At 48.5% G+C, this 16,396-nt stretch overlaps 1 protein-coding gene across 1 annotated transcript in view; it reads left to right on the top strand.

Annotated features, from left to right (window-relative positions):
* Positions 1-491: 491 nt before the first annotated feature.
* PRPF6 (pre-mRNA processing factor 6) overlaps positions 492-16,396 on the top strand; it is a 38,801-nt gene continuing 22,896 nt past the window's right edge. Inside the window, exons 1-9 of the mRNA XM_056844139.1 lie at positions 492-634; positions 4,797-4,965; positions 7,143-7,261; positions 8,240-8,318; positions 9,695-9,871; positions 10,376-10,531; positions 12,390-12,484; positions 13,150-13,306; positions 14,035-14,197. Coding sequence (XP_056700117.1) covers positions 564-634; positions 4,797-4,965; positions 7,143-7,261; positions 8,240-8,318; positions 9,695-9,871; positions 10,376-10,531; positions 12,390-12,484; positions 13,150-13,306; positions 14,035-14,197 — 1,186 coding nt within the window. The 5' untranslated portion in view covers positions 492-563. The remainder of the gene's footprint in view (positions 635-4,796; positions 4,966-7,142; positions 7,262-8,239; positions 8,319-9,694; positions 9,872-10,375; positions 10,532-12,389; positions 12,485-13,149; positions 13,307-14,034; positions 14,198-16,396) is intronic.

The following is a 16,396-nucleotide window of genomic DNA, read 5'->3' as shown; positions in this document are numbered from 1 at the left end:
ATTTACAAACACATATTGATGATTTACAACACATATATAGACATTACAAAGAATGATTGGGGTTTTTTTTTTTTGTTTTTTTTGTAAATCACCCCAACAATCCTTTGTGATCTCGATATATGTTGTAATTTCCGTCGTATATATACACACCAAACGTGTGTTGACAGCAGAAATTACCACAGATGTGGTGATCACAACGATGTTTGTCGCTCCTAGAAGGCGCGTTGAGGCCTCCGCGGCCCTTCCGGCCCTCGCGCCTCCGAGGTGTCGTATTTTATTCTGAGGGCCACCCCGGCCTTCCTTGGGCCGCAACGCCGACCCCACACCGAGGCGCCTGGAGGCGAGGGCCGGGCCTCCCTCCCTCCCTCCCCTCCGCGCGGGAGGCGGAGCAGGCCTCGCCAGGCCCGGCCTCTCCTCCCCTCCCTCCCTCCTCCTCCATCTTCTCCTCAGCCGCCATCATGGCCGCCACAGCCGCTCCTTCGTCGGGCTCCGGCGGCGGGGCCGCCCCGGCGGGCTCCGGCGGCGGAGGGGCGTCGGGCCTGACGGCTTCGCTGACGGGCACCATGAACAGGAAGAAGAAGCCCTTCCTGGGCATGCCGGCCCCGCTGGGCTACGTGCCGGGCCTGGGCCGCGGGTGAGGCCGCGGTCTCGAGTGGGGCGGGCGGCCGGGCGGGAGAGCGGGCAAGCGGGGAGGCGCCGTCCCGCGCCTAGGCCTCGAGTGGAGCCTGGGCGCTCGCGGCCCGGAGGAGCCCCCCCCCCCCCCAGGCGAGGCTTTGCAGGCCTCTTGGGTCCAAAGGCAGGCGTTTCTGGGTGGTGGTGGTGGTTTGTTTTTTTGCAAAAAGCACAAAGCAAGGGGCATGCAAAAAAGCAAAAATGCCTCTGAGCATGTGCAGAGTTGCTTGCTTTGCCGAGCAGGGTGTGTGTGTAGGTTTAAAAGGGAGGACGGGGAGACCAGATGTCCCATAACAGCTCGGAAAAATACAAAGTGGGAAAAAAACAAAAAAACAAAATGCCTCTGCTCATGTGCAGAGTTGCTTGCTTCGTAGAGCAGTGTGTGTGTAGGTTTAAAAGGGGGGACGGGGAGACCAGATGTCCCATAACAGCTCGGAAAAATACAAAGTGAAAAAAACAAAAAAAATGCCTCTGCTCATGTGCAGAGTTGCTTGCTTCGCAGAGCAGGGTGTGTGTGTGTGTGTGTGTGTGTGTGTGTAGATTTAAAAGGGAGGACGGGGAGACCAGATGTCCCATAACAGCCCGGGGAAAATACAGCGTCTAAAAGTGAAAACTCAGAAGGTGAAGGGCCTCTGAGCATGTGCAGAGTTGCTTGCTTCGTAGAGCAGGGTGTGTGTGTAGATTTAAAAGGGGGGACGGGGAGACCAGATGTCCCATAACAGCTCGGAAAAATACAAAGTGAAAAAAACAAAAAAAATGCCTCTGCTCATGTGCAGAGTTGCTTGCTTCGCAGAGCAGGGTGTGTGTGTGTGTGTGTGTGTGTGTGTAGATTTAAAAGGGAGGACGGGGAGACCAGATGTCCCATAACAGCCCGGGGAAAATACAGCGTCTAAAAGTGAAAACTCAGAAGGCGAAGGGCCTCTGAGCATGTGCAGAGTTGCTTGCTTCGTAGAGCAGGGTGTGTGTGTAGATTTAAAAGGGGGGACGGGGAGACCAGATGTCCCATAACAGCTCGGAAAAATACAAAGTGAAAAAAACAGCAAAACAAAATGCCTCTGCCCATGTGCAGAGTTGCTTGCTTCGCAGAGCAGGGTGTGTGTGTAGATTTAAAAGGGGGGACGGGGAGACCACATGTCCCATAACAGCTCGGGAAAAATACAGCGTCTAAAAGCGAAAACCCAGAAGGCGAAGGGCCTCTGAGCATGTGCAGAGAGCCCCCTTCCGAAGAACTGACTCGGAATGAAGGCGGCTCCCGCAAAAAAAATAGTTGGGATGTGGGGGAGTTTTTGCGTCTGGCAGCAAAAGCAGGGCCATCCTAGGAATATTCAGAGCAGACGAGTCTTAGTTCCCAAATGTTTTGGCAAAGGCTGGCAGCTAAAGGGGAGGGGAGTGAAACATCTCTGAGTGTTGTCAAGGTTCTCTCTGGGAGAAGTGATAGTGTCGCTTTACTCCGCTCTGGTTAGGCCTCACCTAGAGTATTATTATTAGAGTATAATTATGCTATCGTATATTATTAGAGTATTTTTATGCTAGGAAAAGCTGAGGGCAGCAGGAAAAGAGGAAGACCCAACAAGAGATGGATTGACTCAATAAAGGAAGCCACAGCCTTCAATTTGCAAGATCTGAACAAGTCAAAGACAGGACATTTTGGAGGTCATTCATTCATGGGGTCGCCATGAGTCGGAAGCCACTTGACGGCACTTAACACACACATAATCCCATAGAGTATTATTCACAGTGGGTAGCCGTGTTAGTCTGTCTGCAGTAGTAGAAAAGAGCAAGAGTCCAGTAGCACCTTAAAGACTAAGTGAGCTGTGGCTCACGAAAGCTCATACCCTGCCAGAAAATATTTTTGTTAGTCTTTAAGGTGCTATTGGATTCTTGCCCTTTTCTACTACTAGAGTATTATGTTCAGTTTGGGGCACCACAATTTAAGAAGGATGTACACAAGCTGGAACGGGTCCAGAGGAGGGCAACAAAGATGGTGAGGGGTCTGGAGACCAAGTCCTATGAGGAAAGGCTGAAGGAGCTGGGAATGTTTAGCCTGGAGAGGGGAAGGCTGAGAGGGGATCTGATAACCATCTTCAAGTACTTGAAGGGCTGTCATATAGAGGAGGGTGCCGAGTTGTTTTCTGTTGCCCCAGAAGGTCGGACCAGAACCAACGGGTTGAAATTAAATCAAAAGAGTTTCCGTCTAGACATTAGGAAGAATTTTCTAACAGAGCGGATCCTCAGTGGAACTGGCTTCCTTGGGAGGTGGTAAGCTCTCCTTCCCTGGAGGTTTTTAAGAAGACGTTAGATGGCCATCTGTTAGCCATGCTGATTCTGTGACCTTAGGCAGATCATGAGAGGGAGGGCATCTTGGCCATCTTCTGGTCACTAGGGGTGTGGAGGGGGAGGTAGTTGTGAATTTCCTGCATTATGCAGGGGGTTGGACTTGATGGCCCTGGTGGTCCCTTCCAGCTCTATGATTCTAAGTTGGAGGGGCTGTGGCTCAGTGGTAGAGCATCTGCTTTGCAGGGCGAAGGAGCCAGGTTCAATCCCCGGCATCTCCAGTTAAAAGGACCAAGCAGTAGGCGATGTGAAAGTCCTCTGCCTGAGACCACGAAGAGCCGCTGCCAGTCTGAGTAGACACCACTGACCTTGATGGACCGAGGGTCTGATTTAGTATAAGGCACCTTGATGTGTTTGTGTGACCTTTAGGAGGGGTTGTGGCTCAGTGGTAGAGTATCTGCTGGGCTTGCAGAAGGTCCCAGGTTCAATCCTCCAGTTAAAAGGCAGTAGGGGATGTGGAATACCTCCGCTGGAGACCCCGGAGAGCCCGGTCTGAGTAGACAGTACTGACCTTGATGGACCAAAGGTCTGATTCAATATAAGGCAGCTTCATGTGTTCATGTATTCATGTGAGATGCTTTGCATGGGCCATGCCTGTCCCTGGGGGCAGTTGTGCCCCCTCCTTGGTAGTTTGCATCCCCTCCATTTCACAAGGGCACATACTGATTGTGTAGTGGGTGCAGCTGGCAATAACTTCAGCAGTGGCAGGAACAGTTATTCCCCTCCATCTGTAGCAATTCCAGGGATTGCCCTGGCAGTAGCTTTGTTTCCCTTGAACCCTTTCTGATGTGATTCTGGCTATGTGAGCGCTTGATGAAGAGAGTCGCTGTTTTTGTGCTGGAGAAATTGCCTCTGTGACCCAAATCTGGATGACTAACCGTGCAATCCTAGAAGAGTTACTCCAGTCTAAGCCCATTCATTTCAGCGGGCTTAGACTGGAGTAACTGCATAGGATGGCACTGTAAGACTCATACTCTGAAGAACAGTTTGCTGGGACTAAACCCCATTGTCAGTTTGCAAGATCTGAGCAAGGTGGTTAATGAGAGGATGTTTTGGAGGACATTGATTCATAGGGTCGCCATGAGTCGGAAGCGACTTGACACACACACGCAAGGCCCGTTAAATAAAATGAAACTTCCCTGTGAGTAGACATGCTTAGGGCAGCTTTGCGAATGAGTCCACAAAATATATATATATACTGACTCATTAATAACTGTGCTGAAACTCTAAGTGATTCATGGTGACCCCTGGACCATGGGGTTTTTCAAGGCAAACAAGCAGAGGTGGTTTGCCATCGCCCACCTCTGCTCTGCAACCCTGGTCTTCCTTGGTGGTCTCCAATCCAAGTACTAACCCTGCATAGCTTCCAAGCTGTGGCCCAGATGTACCTATATAAGCCGCTTGGCTTATGTGTGTGTGTTAAGTGCTATCAAGTCGCTTCCGACTCATGGTGACCCTATGAATCAATGTCCTCCAAAACGTCCTATCGTTCACAGCCTTGCTCAGGTCTTGCAAACTGAGGGCCTTGACTTCCTTGATTGAGTCAATCCATCTCATGCTGGGTCTTCTTTTCCTGCTGCCTTAAACTTTTCCTAGCATTATTGTCTTTTCCAGTGACATGGTTTATACTGGGGGGAAGATCAGCTGATATACTAAAACTTCGCTGCCCACCAGTGCCACGCATGGGGGTACGGTTAAGGAGCGATTCGGAGGGGAGACCAGTGGCTAAGGACCCCAGTAACGCTCGTCAGTTGCCCTGCACTGAATACGCTACTTTTCTGTGTCCCTAGAGCTACGGGTTTCACCACTCGCTCGGACATCGGTCCTGCTCGAGACGCAAATGACCCTGTGGATGATCGCCATGCGCCGCCGGGGAAGAGAACCGTCGGGGATCAGATGAAGAAAAACCAGGCAGCTGATGATGACGACGAAGATCTGAACGACACCAATTATGACGAGGTGAAGCCTCCGCGGCCTTGTTTCATTGCTTGCTTTTCAGAACTGAACACGGGAAGCTGCCTTGTTACGCAGTTGGACCTTCGGTCCATCCAGCTCGATACTGTCTAACTTGGACAGCCAAGGTCTTCGGAAGAAGTCTTCTCAGTCTGGTTATTGGGGAGGTTGCAGCTTGAACTTGGGATGTTCTATGTATGGCAGGGGTGTTAAACTCATTTATTATGAGAGCTGGATATCACATGAATGTCACTTGGTCAGGCTGGGTCATGTGTACCATGCACTAGAGCAGGGCTTCTTAAACTTTTTCCACTTGCAACCCCTTTTCACCCGAGAAAGTTTTACGTGACTCCGGGTATATAGGTATATCAATCAAATCAAACAAATCAAACATTTACTGATAATAAATCAAATTTTCAATTCAATTACGCATGCCCACATGGGGTCGTGACCCACAGTTTAAGAAGCTTTGCACTAGAGCTACTGCCCTATCAGGAGCCGTTAAAACGCTTAGGGCTGTTTAGCTTGGAAAGAAGGCGGTTAAGGGAAGACATGATAGAAGTCTAAAATTGTGCATGGTATGGAGAGAGTGGACAGGGAATGGCTTTTCTCCCTCTCATAATACTAGAAAGTGGGGTCATCTCCTGAAGCTGGAGGGTGAGAGATTCAAAACAGATAAAAGGAAGTATTTCTTCACACAATGCATAGTTATTGTGGAACTCCCTGCCCCAGGATGTGATGGCTGCCAACTTGGAAGGCTTGAAGAGGGGAGTGGACATGTTCATGGAGGGAGAGGGCTATCCATAGCTACTAGTCAAAATGGATACTAGTCATGATGCATCCCTATTCTCGTGGAAGAAAAAAAGAGGGGAATAAAACCCAACCTGAAAGAAGCTGGGTACCCAAGGTTTTATATATATATATATAAATACTGAAAATATAATTTATTAGAAGCACTATGTAAAGGTTAAAAATAGTTAAAAGCATTAAAATAGCACAATGACATTTCCTAGGGTTGATAACTGTAACCACATACCAAACGCGTTTCAGCCTATTGGGCCTTCATCAGTGTTTAATTAAAACACATGTTAAGCCTGTACACATTTACAGAAATAAATAAATACATATACAAACAGTTCAGACCCAACCAGGCATGTGTATAGGTTGTAAAATCTATTACCAATTACTCAAACATCTGGTCAGATTGCTTCTAATTGTAATACTGGTTAGTACCGTATTTTTCGCTCCATAACACGCACTTTTTTCCTCCTCAAAATTGAGGGGAAATGTCTGTGCATGTTATGGAGCGAATGTGCGCACAGAGCCGGCTGGGTGCGCTGGAACAACGCGAGCCGGCTCTGTGCGCCCTGTTCCAGCGCTCCCAGCCGGCTCTGTGGGCCCGGGACGCACAGAGCCGGCTGGGCACGCTGGAACGACGCGAGCCGGCTTTCCCCGCCGCCTCCCGGCTGGGAGGCGGGCAGGGCGCACAGAGCCGGCTCACGTCATTCCAGCGCGAGCCGGCTTTCGCCGGCCCGACAGCCAGCTGGGGGGGGGCATGTTATGGTCAGGTGCGTGCTATGGAGCGAAAAATATGGTATATGTCTCTCATATACTATGTATGCAGGTATCAACATAGTAGAGACTGCTCTACTTATTGGGGTGAAACCCTATTGAAACTTTTACCACATTGTATTCTACCTTTGTTACCTGCTTGATGCATTGTGGCATGTCACGTCTAGGGAGGGTTTTTCCCCCTTTGTTGTTGTTTGCACTGTTACCAGTTCTTGAATCCATAGGCCTACTGCGTTTGTTAAGAGAGCCAGCGTAGTGAAGTGGTTAAGAGCGGTGGACTCTAATCTGGAGAACTGGGTATGATTCCCCGCTTCTTTGCACAAATCCTCCTGGGTAACCTTGGGCTAGTCACAGTTCTCTCCAAACTCTCTAACCCCACCCAGAGGCAGGCAATAGCAAACCACCTCAGCATCTCTTGCCTTGAAAACCTTACCGGGTTGCCATACGTCAGCTGTGATGTGATGGTGCACACAAGCACACACACAGTGTTGTTTATTGGTAGTCTTTGCTAATCAGTAAGAAAGGTGGGCTATAATTGAAGGACATAAGTAAATAAGTGAATAGAGACATTAAAACTTGACATGTACCTTTTTTTTATTGGTAATTTTTAGTTCAATGGATACGCGGGCAGCCTGTTCTCTAGCGGGCCTTACGAAAAAGATGACGAGGAAGCGGATGCGATTTATGCTGCTCTGGATAAGAGGATGGATGAAAGAAGGAAAGAAAGACGGTAGGGACTTTCGGTGTTAGATGTATTTAACTTGTTGATGGCATCTGGAACCTGGATGCTGGAGTGTGGCCAGAGCGAGAGGAGGAGGTATCCTGGCATCCTTTCATTTTGCTTGGGTCCAGCTCCAAGCCGCATCCTCCCTGTTATAGAGGGCGGTTGTTGAGAGCAGAGAGAGGAGAAGAGGAAGTGGCGCCTGTTGGCCACTGTGTGATCAGGCTGCTGGACTTGATGGACCTTGGTCTGATCCAGCATGGCCTTTCTTATGAAGTAGTCAAGTAGAGAGTCAGGATAGTGTAGTGGTTAGAGTGTTGGACTAGGATCCTGGAGAACCAATCTCCACTCTGCCATGGAAGCTTGCTGGGTGACCTTGGGCCAGTCACACACTCTCAGCCTAACCTACCTCACAGGGTTGTGGTGAGGAGAAAAGGGAGGAGAAAAGAGGAAGAAGAGTTGGGTTTTATATGCTGATTTTCTCTACGTTTTAAGGAGAATCAAACTGGCTTACAATCTCCTTCTCTTCCTCTCCCCACAACAGACACTCTGTGAGGTAGGTGGGGCTGAGAGAGCTGTGACTGGCCCAAGGTCACCCAGCTGGCTTCATGTGTAGGAGTGGGGAATCAAACCCGGTTCTCCAGATTAGAGTCCCCCACTCTTAACCACTACACCACGTTGGCTCCCCATCGGGGAGAAAGGTGGTGTATAAATGAACTAAAGAAAGTAGCCTTCCATCCTGCCTGGACTCAGACCTCATGGAGTATCGCCTCCTTGAGCACCATGTAGGTGTATGCCCCTTTGAGAGCCAATGTTTGGCTGATAAAGTTTTAAAAATCCCAAATAATAACTAGAGTGTTCTCTTGAGTATCTGGCTTGACTGCTTGTTCTGAGGTTGGGTTCCTGAGCTTTAAAATTATTTGCTGCTTGCCTTTTAAAAAGGGGGGTAGGTCCCTACATGACACCCTCTGCCTCTTGGTTTTCTAGAGAACAGCGTGAGAAAGAGGAGATTGAAAAGTACCGAATGGAGCGCCCCAAAATCCAGCAGCAGTTCTCAGATCTGAAGGTAAGGAGAGAGAACGGTCTTTTGTTTTTCCTTAATGTTCCAAGGACAAAACCCCAAATAAATGGCTTGCAGGTAGGGACTGGAGAAGAAATATATAATATACATAAAATCTATTAGTAGGAGCCACTCTTTCCCCTGTTCTCGCCCCACTCCCCCCTCCACCGTGAGAACAAGTGAATGACTGAAGAGGCAATCCTGTGGCTATTTCAATGTGGGGTTTTTCCGCTTTTCCTGGAGGTTGAAACTCTCTTTAACAGTGAGATATTGGCAGGAGAAAGTTGACAGCCGAGGGAACGCTAGAGGTTATCTAGAGAGCCCAAAAGCTGGGAGAACAGCTGGATTCAAGCCCAGTAGCTCCTTAAAGACCGACAACACTTTCAGAATATAAGATTTCACACATGAACACATGAAGCTGCCTTATACTGAATCTGGCCCTTGGTCCATCAAGGTCAGTATTGTCTACTCAGACTGTCAGCGGCTCTCCGGGGTCTCAGGCAGAGGTTTTTCGCATCACCTACCGCTTGGTCCTTTTTAACTGGAGATGCCAGGGATTGAACCTGGGACCTTCTGCATGCCAAGCAAACGTTCTACCACTGAGCCCCAACCCCTCCCCCAGTTAATTGGAGATTGAACTTTGGACCCTCTGCATGGCAACCAGATGCCTACCAGGGAGCCATTGCCCCTTTCAACCAGAATTAGACACGTACACATGAAGGTGCCTTATACAGAATCAGACCCTTGGTCCACCAAGGTCAGTCTTGTCTACTCAGACTGGTAGCAGCTCTCCAGGGTCGCTGGCAGAGGTCTTTCACATCACCTCCTGCCTGGCCCTTTCAACTGGAGAGGCCGGGGATTGAGCCTGGGACGTTCTGTATGCCAAGAAGATTCTCCACCACGGAGCCACAACTCCCCTGTCTATTGGTTGCTTGGCCCCTTGTGCCACTTTGAAGAGTCAAAGTTCCCTTCTTCAGATGGGAGCTTTAACTGCCAAAAGCTTATACCCTGAAAATCTTGGTGGTCTCTAAGGCACTGCCATATTCAAATCTAGATGTTCTTCTACAGACCAACACGGCTACCCTCTGAAACTATCATTAAAAAAATAGGGATACCTAATGCATCAGCACCCTGACCTGGATAGCCCAGGCTAGTCTGATCTCGTCAGATCTCCGAAGCTAAGTGGGGTCAACCCTGGCAAGTATTTGGATGGGAGACCTCCAAGGAATACCACGGTCCTGACGCGGAGGCAGGCAGTGGCAAACCACCTCTTGCCTTGAAAACCTCACCAGGATTTGCCATAAGTCAGACATGACTTGACGGCTGAATTTAACGTAAAGCTTTCACCTAATGCTAATGTTGACAATCTCTGTCCTTTGTAGAGAAAACTCGCTGAAGTCACTGAGGAGGAATGGCTGAGTATTCCCGAAGTTGGCGACGCAAGGAACAAACGCCAGAGGAATCCGCGGTACGAGAAGCTGACTCCTGTTCCCGACAGTTTCTTTGCAAAGCACTTGCAGTCAGGGGAGAATCACACATCTGTTGATCCCAGACAAACGGTGAGGGGAAAAAATAAACCTGTCAAGGCTCATTGGCAAAAGCAGAACAGTCTGACAGAGCAGACTCTCAAGTGAAATGGGGTGGTGATTTTTTTACTGGTTACTCCCTAGAACTGCATACCCCCCCTCAGTTGTTCCCGAGGGTCCACTGCCCCCCTGGTAATGGAATTTTGGGGGCTCAGGGGAATCAGCAAAAATCTCTGCCCCCATTAAGATAACTTAAAGGCACTCAAGTTTGCTTAATTGCATGGGTGAATGCAGGCCACTATTGTGTCATCAAACTTTTCTCCGGCCCCACTGACAGCTTGCGGTGGGTGGCAGTTCCTCCTTCCCACACTTTGCAGTATACTTCATCTGTGCCTGCCCCTCCTGGTGGCAACAGTAGTACAGTTTTGAGGGTTTTTTGTTTTTAAACTGACTACTCTCGTTGTGACCGAGAGTAGTGTGCGTGTTCTCTTTCATCCGAGACTTGAAATGACTTCACTTGTTCCGTTTCTCCTGCAGCAATTTGGAGGTCTGAACACTCCCTACCCTGGGGGCTTAAACACTCCCTATCCAGGTGGGATGACCCCTGGGCTGATGACCCCTGGCACAGGTGAGCTGGACATGAGGAAGATCGGACAAGCAAGGAACACCTTGATGGATATGAGACTCAGCCAGGTAAGGGCTGAAGTGCAAAACAGCCGTTGGAGCGGCTGGTTTATTCTTCTTGGTGTTTAAAAAACCTGATTGTTGGCTTCAGAGGTCTTGCTGGAGTGCCTAAATACTCATTGGAATTGCGATTGCAATTGGAATACTTCCTCCAAATTTGCTTAATTTTGCAGTGAGTTTTTTTTCTTTTTAAATTTATTAAAAACATTTAATCTTACAATAAAAGAAAAGGAAAAAAACCTAGATATAACATTACTTTAAAAAAATCAAATACTGGTGATACAAATTATTTTTTTTAAAAAGCAAAACTGAAAACAGCGCTCATATAACTAAAATACCCATAGCACTTAAACAAATAATACTCTGGTTCTTGTAGGTTATCCGAGTTGTGTGACCGTGGTCTTGGTATTTTCCAAGACCATGGTCACACAGCCCAGATAACCTACAAGAACCAATGAACTCTGACTGTGAAAGTCTTCGACAAAATACTACTCTATTTGTCTATTTAACTAAAATCCGCATTATTATTAAATCGCTCCCTCTACAATTTACACATTAGAATGCTTTCTCCATCCTTAAAATTGTTGAATTCCAGCGAGCATCAAGTTCTTCGGTATTTTTATCGTTATTATAGTACGTCAGCTTAATTAAAGCATGGGTTTCTTTAACCTTGTTGAGCCAATTATTTAAATCAAGGAATTTATTGCTTTTCCAGTTTCTTGCAAAATTTTGCAGGGAGTTTTTCTTGGTTGCAGGACTTCGATGTTTGTGGGAGGAGCATCTATCTGCTTGGCATGCAGTGGTAGAGTGGTAGAGCATCTTCTTGGCATGCAGAAGGTCCCAGGTTCACTCCCCAGCATCTCCAGAAAGAATAATAGAATAGAATCATAGAGTTGGAAGGGACCACCAGGGTCCTCTAGTTCAACCCCCTGCACAATGCAGGAAATTCACAACTAACTCTCCCACACACCCTGAGTGAACCCTACTCCATGTCCAGAAGATGGCCAAGATGCCGTCCCTCTCATGATCTGCCTAAGGTCATAGAATCAGCATTGCTGACAGATGGCCATCTAGCCTCTGCTTAAAAACCTCCAGGGAAGGAGAGCTCACCACCTCCCGAGGAAGCCTGTTCCACTGAGGAACTGCTCTAACTGTTAGAAAATTCTTCCTAATGTCTAGATGAAAACATTTGATTTAATTTCAACCCGTTGGTTCTGGTTCGACCTTCTGGGGCAATAGAAAACAATTCGGCACCCTCCTCTATATGACAGCCCTTAAAGTACTTGAAGATGGTTATATCACCTCTCAGTCTTCTCCTCTTCAGGCTAAAGGACGAGGCAGTAGGTGATATGGAAGACCTCCGCTTGAGACCCTGGAGAGCCGCTGCCAGTCTGAGTAGACAATACCGACCCTGATGGTCCAAGGGTCTGATTCAGTATAAGGCAGCTTCATGTGTGTCTTCTAATTTAAAAAAACAACAACCCTATTCTATGCAACTATTGTGCTTATTGTCTGAGTTTCTGTTGTAGAGGAATATTGGAGGAGTTAGCTTTTATATCTGATTGCCGTGTCTATGCACGTAAATGAGCCTGAAGATGAACACACGAACACATGAAGCTGCCTTATACGGACTCAGACTCTTGGTCCATCAGTGTCAGTATTGTTTGCTCAGACCGGCAGCGACTCTCCAGGGTCCCAGGCAGGGGTCTTTCACATCATCTACCTCCCTATTCCCTTTAACTGGAGATGCCAGGGATTGAACTTGGGACCTTCTTCTTGCCGAGCAGGTGCTCTGACACTGAGCCACAGCACAGTCTCAGTGCTGTAATGTAATTATTTCATCTCCTTGTTGGGTTTTCCTTCCCAGGTGTCCGATTCGGTGAGCGGCCAAACCGTGGTGGATCCCAAGGGCTACCTGACTGACTTGAATTCCATGATCCCCACCCATGGTGGAGACATCAAGTAAGCTGACAGGCACGGCGGGTTGCGTTGACTTGGCTGTTAAGATTTTATTCCCACGGGGGCTTCTTCCAGAGAAGCAGAAGAATCCCTTCACTTGGTGTGAACAGAATGTGGGCGGATAGCCAGCCTTCACGTGAAATAGAGAGGAGTAGAAATCCTAGAACTGGCAGGGACTTAATCAAGGCCCATCCCTCTTCTGGACACCGAATCCAGCCTAACATTGCCTATGGACAGAATCGAGCAGGTACAAAGGAGAGCGATGAGGATGATCAGGGACCTGGAGGCCAAGCCCTATGAGGAAAGGCTGAGGGAGTTGAGAATGTTCAGTCTGGAGAAGAGGAGGTTGAGGGGAGACATGATTGCTCTCTTTAAGTATTTGAAGGGCTGTCACTTAGAGGAGGGCAGGGAGCTGTTCCTGTTGGCAGCAGAGTCCCAGGTTCAGTCCCTTGGCATCTCCAGTTAAAAGGACCAGGTAGTAGGTGATGTGACAGACCTCTGCCTGAGATCCTCACATTGGCCAGCCTCTGTCCTTACCCCGCTCTTCACTTGGAGATATATATATAGCGAAACTTGAGTTATTTCGTGTGTGGCGTGTACCTGTAACATGTCATATGTCATCACCAGATGCAAAACAGGAAGGTTAAGCTCTGTTTCTTTGCCGCCAGTGATATCAAGAAAGCACGCTTGCTTCTGAAGTCTGTACGCGAGACGAACCCTCACCACCCGCCAGCCTGGATCGCCTCCGCGCGCTTGGAAGAGGTGACCGGCAAGCTGCAAGTTGCCCGCAACCTCATCATGAAGGGGACAGAAATGTGTCCGAAGGTGAGATCTGTCTTTGTGCTGGTCTCTTGGTCTCTCAGCGCTGGTTTCTCATCACTTTTCTGCATGAACTTGATGTGCTTGCATGATGGAGGTGGTTAAGGGCAGACATGATGGAGGTCTATAAAATTATGCATGGTATGGAGAGAGTGGAGAGGGAGGAGCTTTCCTCCCTCTCTCATAATACTAGAACGCGGGGTCATCTACTGAAGCTGGAGGGTGAGAGATTCAAAATAGATCAAAGGAAGTATTTCTTCACAGAACACATAGTTAAATGGTGGAACTCCCTGCCCCAGGATGTATTGATGGCTGCCAACTTGGAAGGCTTTAACGGGGGAGTGGACGTGTTCATGGAGGAGAGGGTGATTCATGGCTACTAGTCAAAATGGATGCTAGTCATGATGCATACCCATTCTCCAGGATCAAAGGAGCAGGCCTCTGTGTAGTGACCCTCGACTTCCTTTGTGGTCTCCCATCCAAGTGCTAACCAGGGTTGACCGTGTTTAGCTTCTGAGATCTCCTGACATTGGTCTAGTCTGGGCCAGCCAGGTCAGGGTGTATAATAATATGTGCACACATACATTTTGTAATCAGATGATCTAAACGTGCCTGCCTTGATCCCCCATCAGAACAAACAAACGTGACTTAATGGTTCTCCTCCTAGCAGTGGAGTTAGGCACTAATTGCTCAAATGGCAAGCCTTCCGCTTCTCTTTCTCCCGGGCCTTCTAGAGCGAAGACGTCTGGCTGGAAGCTGCCCGGTTGCAACCTGGGGATACCGCTAAGGCTGTGGTAGCCCAGGCGGTTCGGCACCTCCCGCAGTCGGTGCGGATTTATATCCGGGCCGCGGAGCTGGAGACGGACATCCGAGCAAAGAAGCGAGTCCTTCGGAAAGGTGAGGCGCTCCTCTGGTGGTGCAGAAGGTCGGCAAGGTGGGATATCATACAGCTTGTAAGGAGGGGAGGGGCTGTGACTCAGTGGTAGAGCATCTGCTTAGGATGCAGAAAGTCCCAGGTTCAATCCCCGGCATCTCCAGTTAAAGGGACTAGGCAAGTAGGTGATGTGAAAGACCTCTACCTGAGACCCTGGAGAGCTGCTGCCGGTCTGAGTTGACAATACTGACTTTGATGGACCAAGGGTCTGATTCAGTAGAAGGCAGCTTCCTGTGTTCATGTGACCCCGAGTCACTTCTGTAATTACTTGTGTTAGACAATTGACTCCCCTTGTAAAACGTCCGGCATCCTGTCTCACACAGTAGCCAACCAATTCCTCTGGAGGCCCAGTGACGGCATAGATGCCGAGGCCTTCCCCTGACCTTGCCTCCTGGCACTGGGATTCAGAGATTGGCTGCCCCTGAACGTGGAGGCCACCCGGGTGTGCTGCTTGCCAGAGTGAGAGCCAGTATGGTGTAATGGTGAAACGGTGGATTCTAATCTGGAGAACCAGGTTTGATGCCCCGCTCCTCCACATGCAACCAGCTGGGTGACCTTGGGCCAGTCACAGTTCTCTCTGAACTCAGCCCCACCTACTTCACCAGGTGCCTGTTGTGGGGAGGGGTAGGGAAGACGATTGTAAGCTGCTTTGAGACTCCTTCAAGGTAGAGAAAAGCGGGGCATAAAAACCAACTCTTCTTTTTCTCCTTCTCCTTTAACACGTAATGATTGACACCCAGTGATCTGTTCTCTGAAAACAAGTCTCACAGCTCTGAGTGACTTCTCCCAATTTCCCCCTTTATCACATACAATATCCTTCTCAATTTTATATAAGAATCCCATAAATCTTTGATAGCAGATGTCTTCCTTCATCCCGCTGCAATTCTTCTAGTTTCTGTTAATTCTCTTCATCTATTTCTTTCACTATTTCATGAAATTGTATCTGATTTGACAATAGCCAAACCAAGGAGGCCTTGCATTATTCATCTCCCTTTTCCATTTCCTCGTCGTAACCACTTCATTATTCTGAAGAATAAGATTTTTATTTCTAATGAAGTTGGGTTTGGTGTGGGGGCACAGAACTCTATTTATGTACTTATTTGGGCCAATAGTACTGATGGAAGAAGTATTGTACATGATCCAGCTGTTGGCAGACCCTGATGGCATGGATCTGGCTAATGGAAGTAGCTAGTGGGGTACTGATACTTGATCAGGGATTGTACAACTACCCCGCCCCCTAACCATTTGGTTGGTAATTTAAGAGCCAGCATGGTGTAGTGGTTAGGAGCGGTGGACTCTAATCTGGAGAACCGGGTTTGATTCCCCACTCCTCCCCCACGAGCAGCGGACTACTCTGGTGAACCAGGTTGGTTTCTCCACTCCTTCACATGCCGCCTGCTGGGAGACCTTGGGCTAGTCACAGTTCTCTCTGAACTCTCTCAGCCCCACCTACCTTACAGGGTGTCTGTTGTGGGGAAGGAGATTGTAAGCCAGTTTGATTCTCCTTAAAAGGTGGAGAAAATCAGCATATAAAGACCAACTCTTCTTCCTCCTCTTCCTCTTCTTCCTCTTCTTCCTTCTCTCATTACTCCAAGTGTTCAGGAAAAATACACATGAGGATCATGCTGCACTCTACTGAACGAGTCCTTTGGTCTGCCAATGTCAGCATTGCCTACTCTGATGGATAGCACTTCTCCAGGGTCTCAGGCTGAGAGAGGTCTTTCACATCACCAAAAACCTAGCCCTTTCAACTGTGGAGATGCCAGGGATTAAACCTGGGACCTTCTGAATGCCAAGCAGATGCTCTACCTCTGAGCCCCAGCCCCTCCCAGTATTCTGCAAATGCCTGCAGAAGAAGACTCCCGTGTGGCCAGCAGTCTCCCAAGCAGTTGCTGAAGAGCTACCTCTAGGGTTGCCAACTCCCAGTTGGGAAATACCTGGCGATTTTAGGGGTGGAGCCTAAGAAGGGCGGGGTTTGGGAGGGACCTCAGTGTAGCATAATGTCGTAGAATCCACTTCCCAGAGCAGCCATTTTCTCCAGGGAAACTGATCTCTATTATCTGGAGATCAGTTGTAATCCCGGGAGATATCCAGCCCTCACCTGGAGGTTCAAATAAATGACAGCATCCGCTCAATATGCAAACAATATGTATTATCCACTG

Source organism: Euleptes europaea, chromosome 2 (assembly GCF_029931775.1).
Source record: "Euleptes europaea isolate rEulEur1 chromosome 2, rEulEur1.hap1, whole genome shotgun sequence".
Classification (NCBI taxonomy): domain Eukaryota; kingdom Metazoa; phylum Chordata; class Lepidosauria; order Squamata; family Sphaerodactylidae; genus Euleptes; species Euleptes europaea.
The sequence above is the reverse complement of the archived record's forward strand: the minus strand, read 5'-3'. Positions and strand labels throughout refer to the sequence as shown.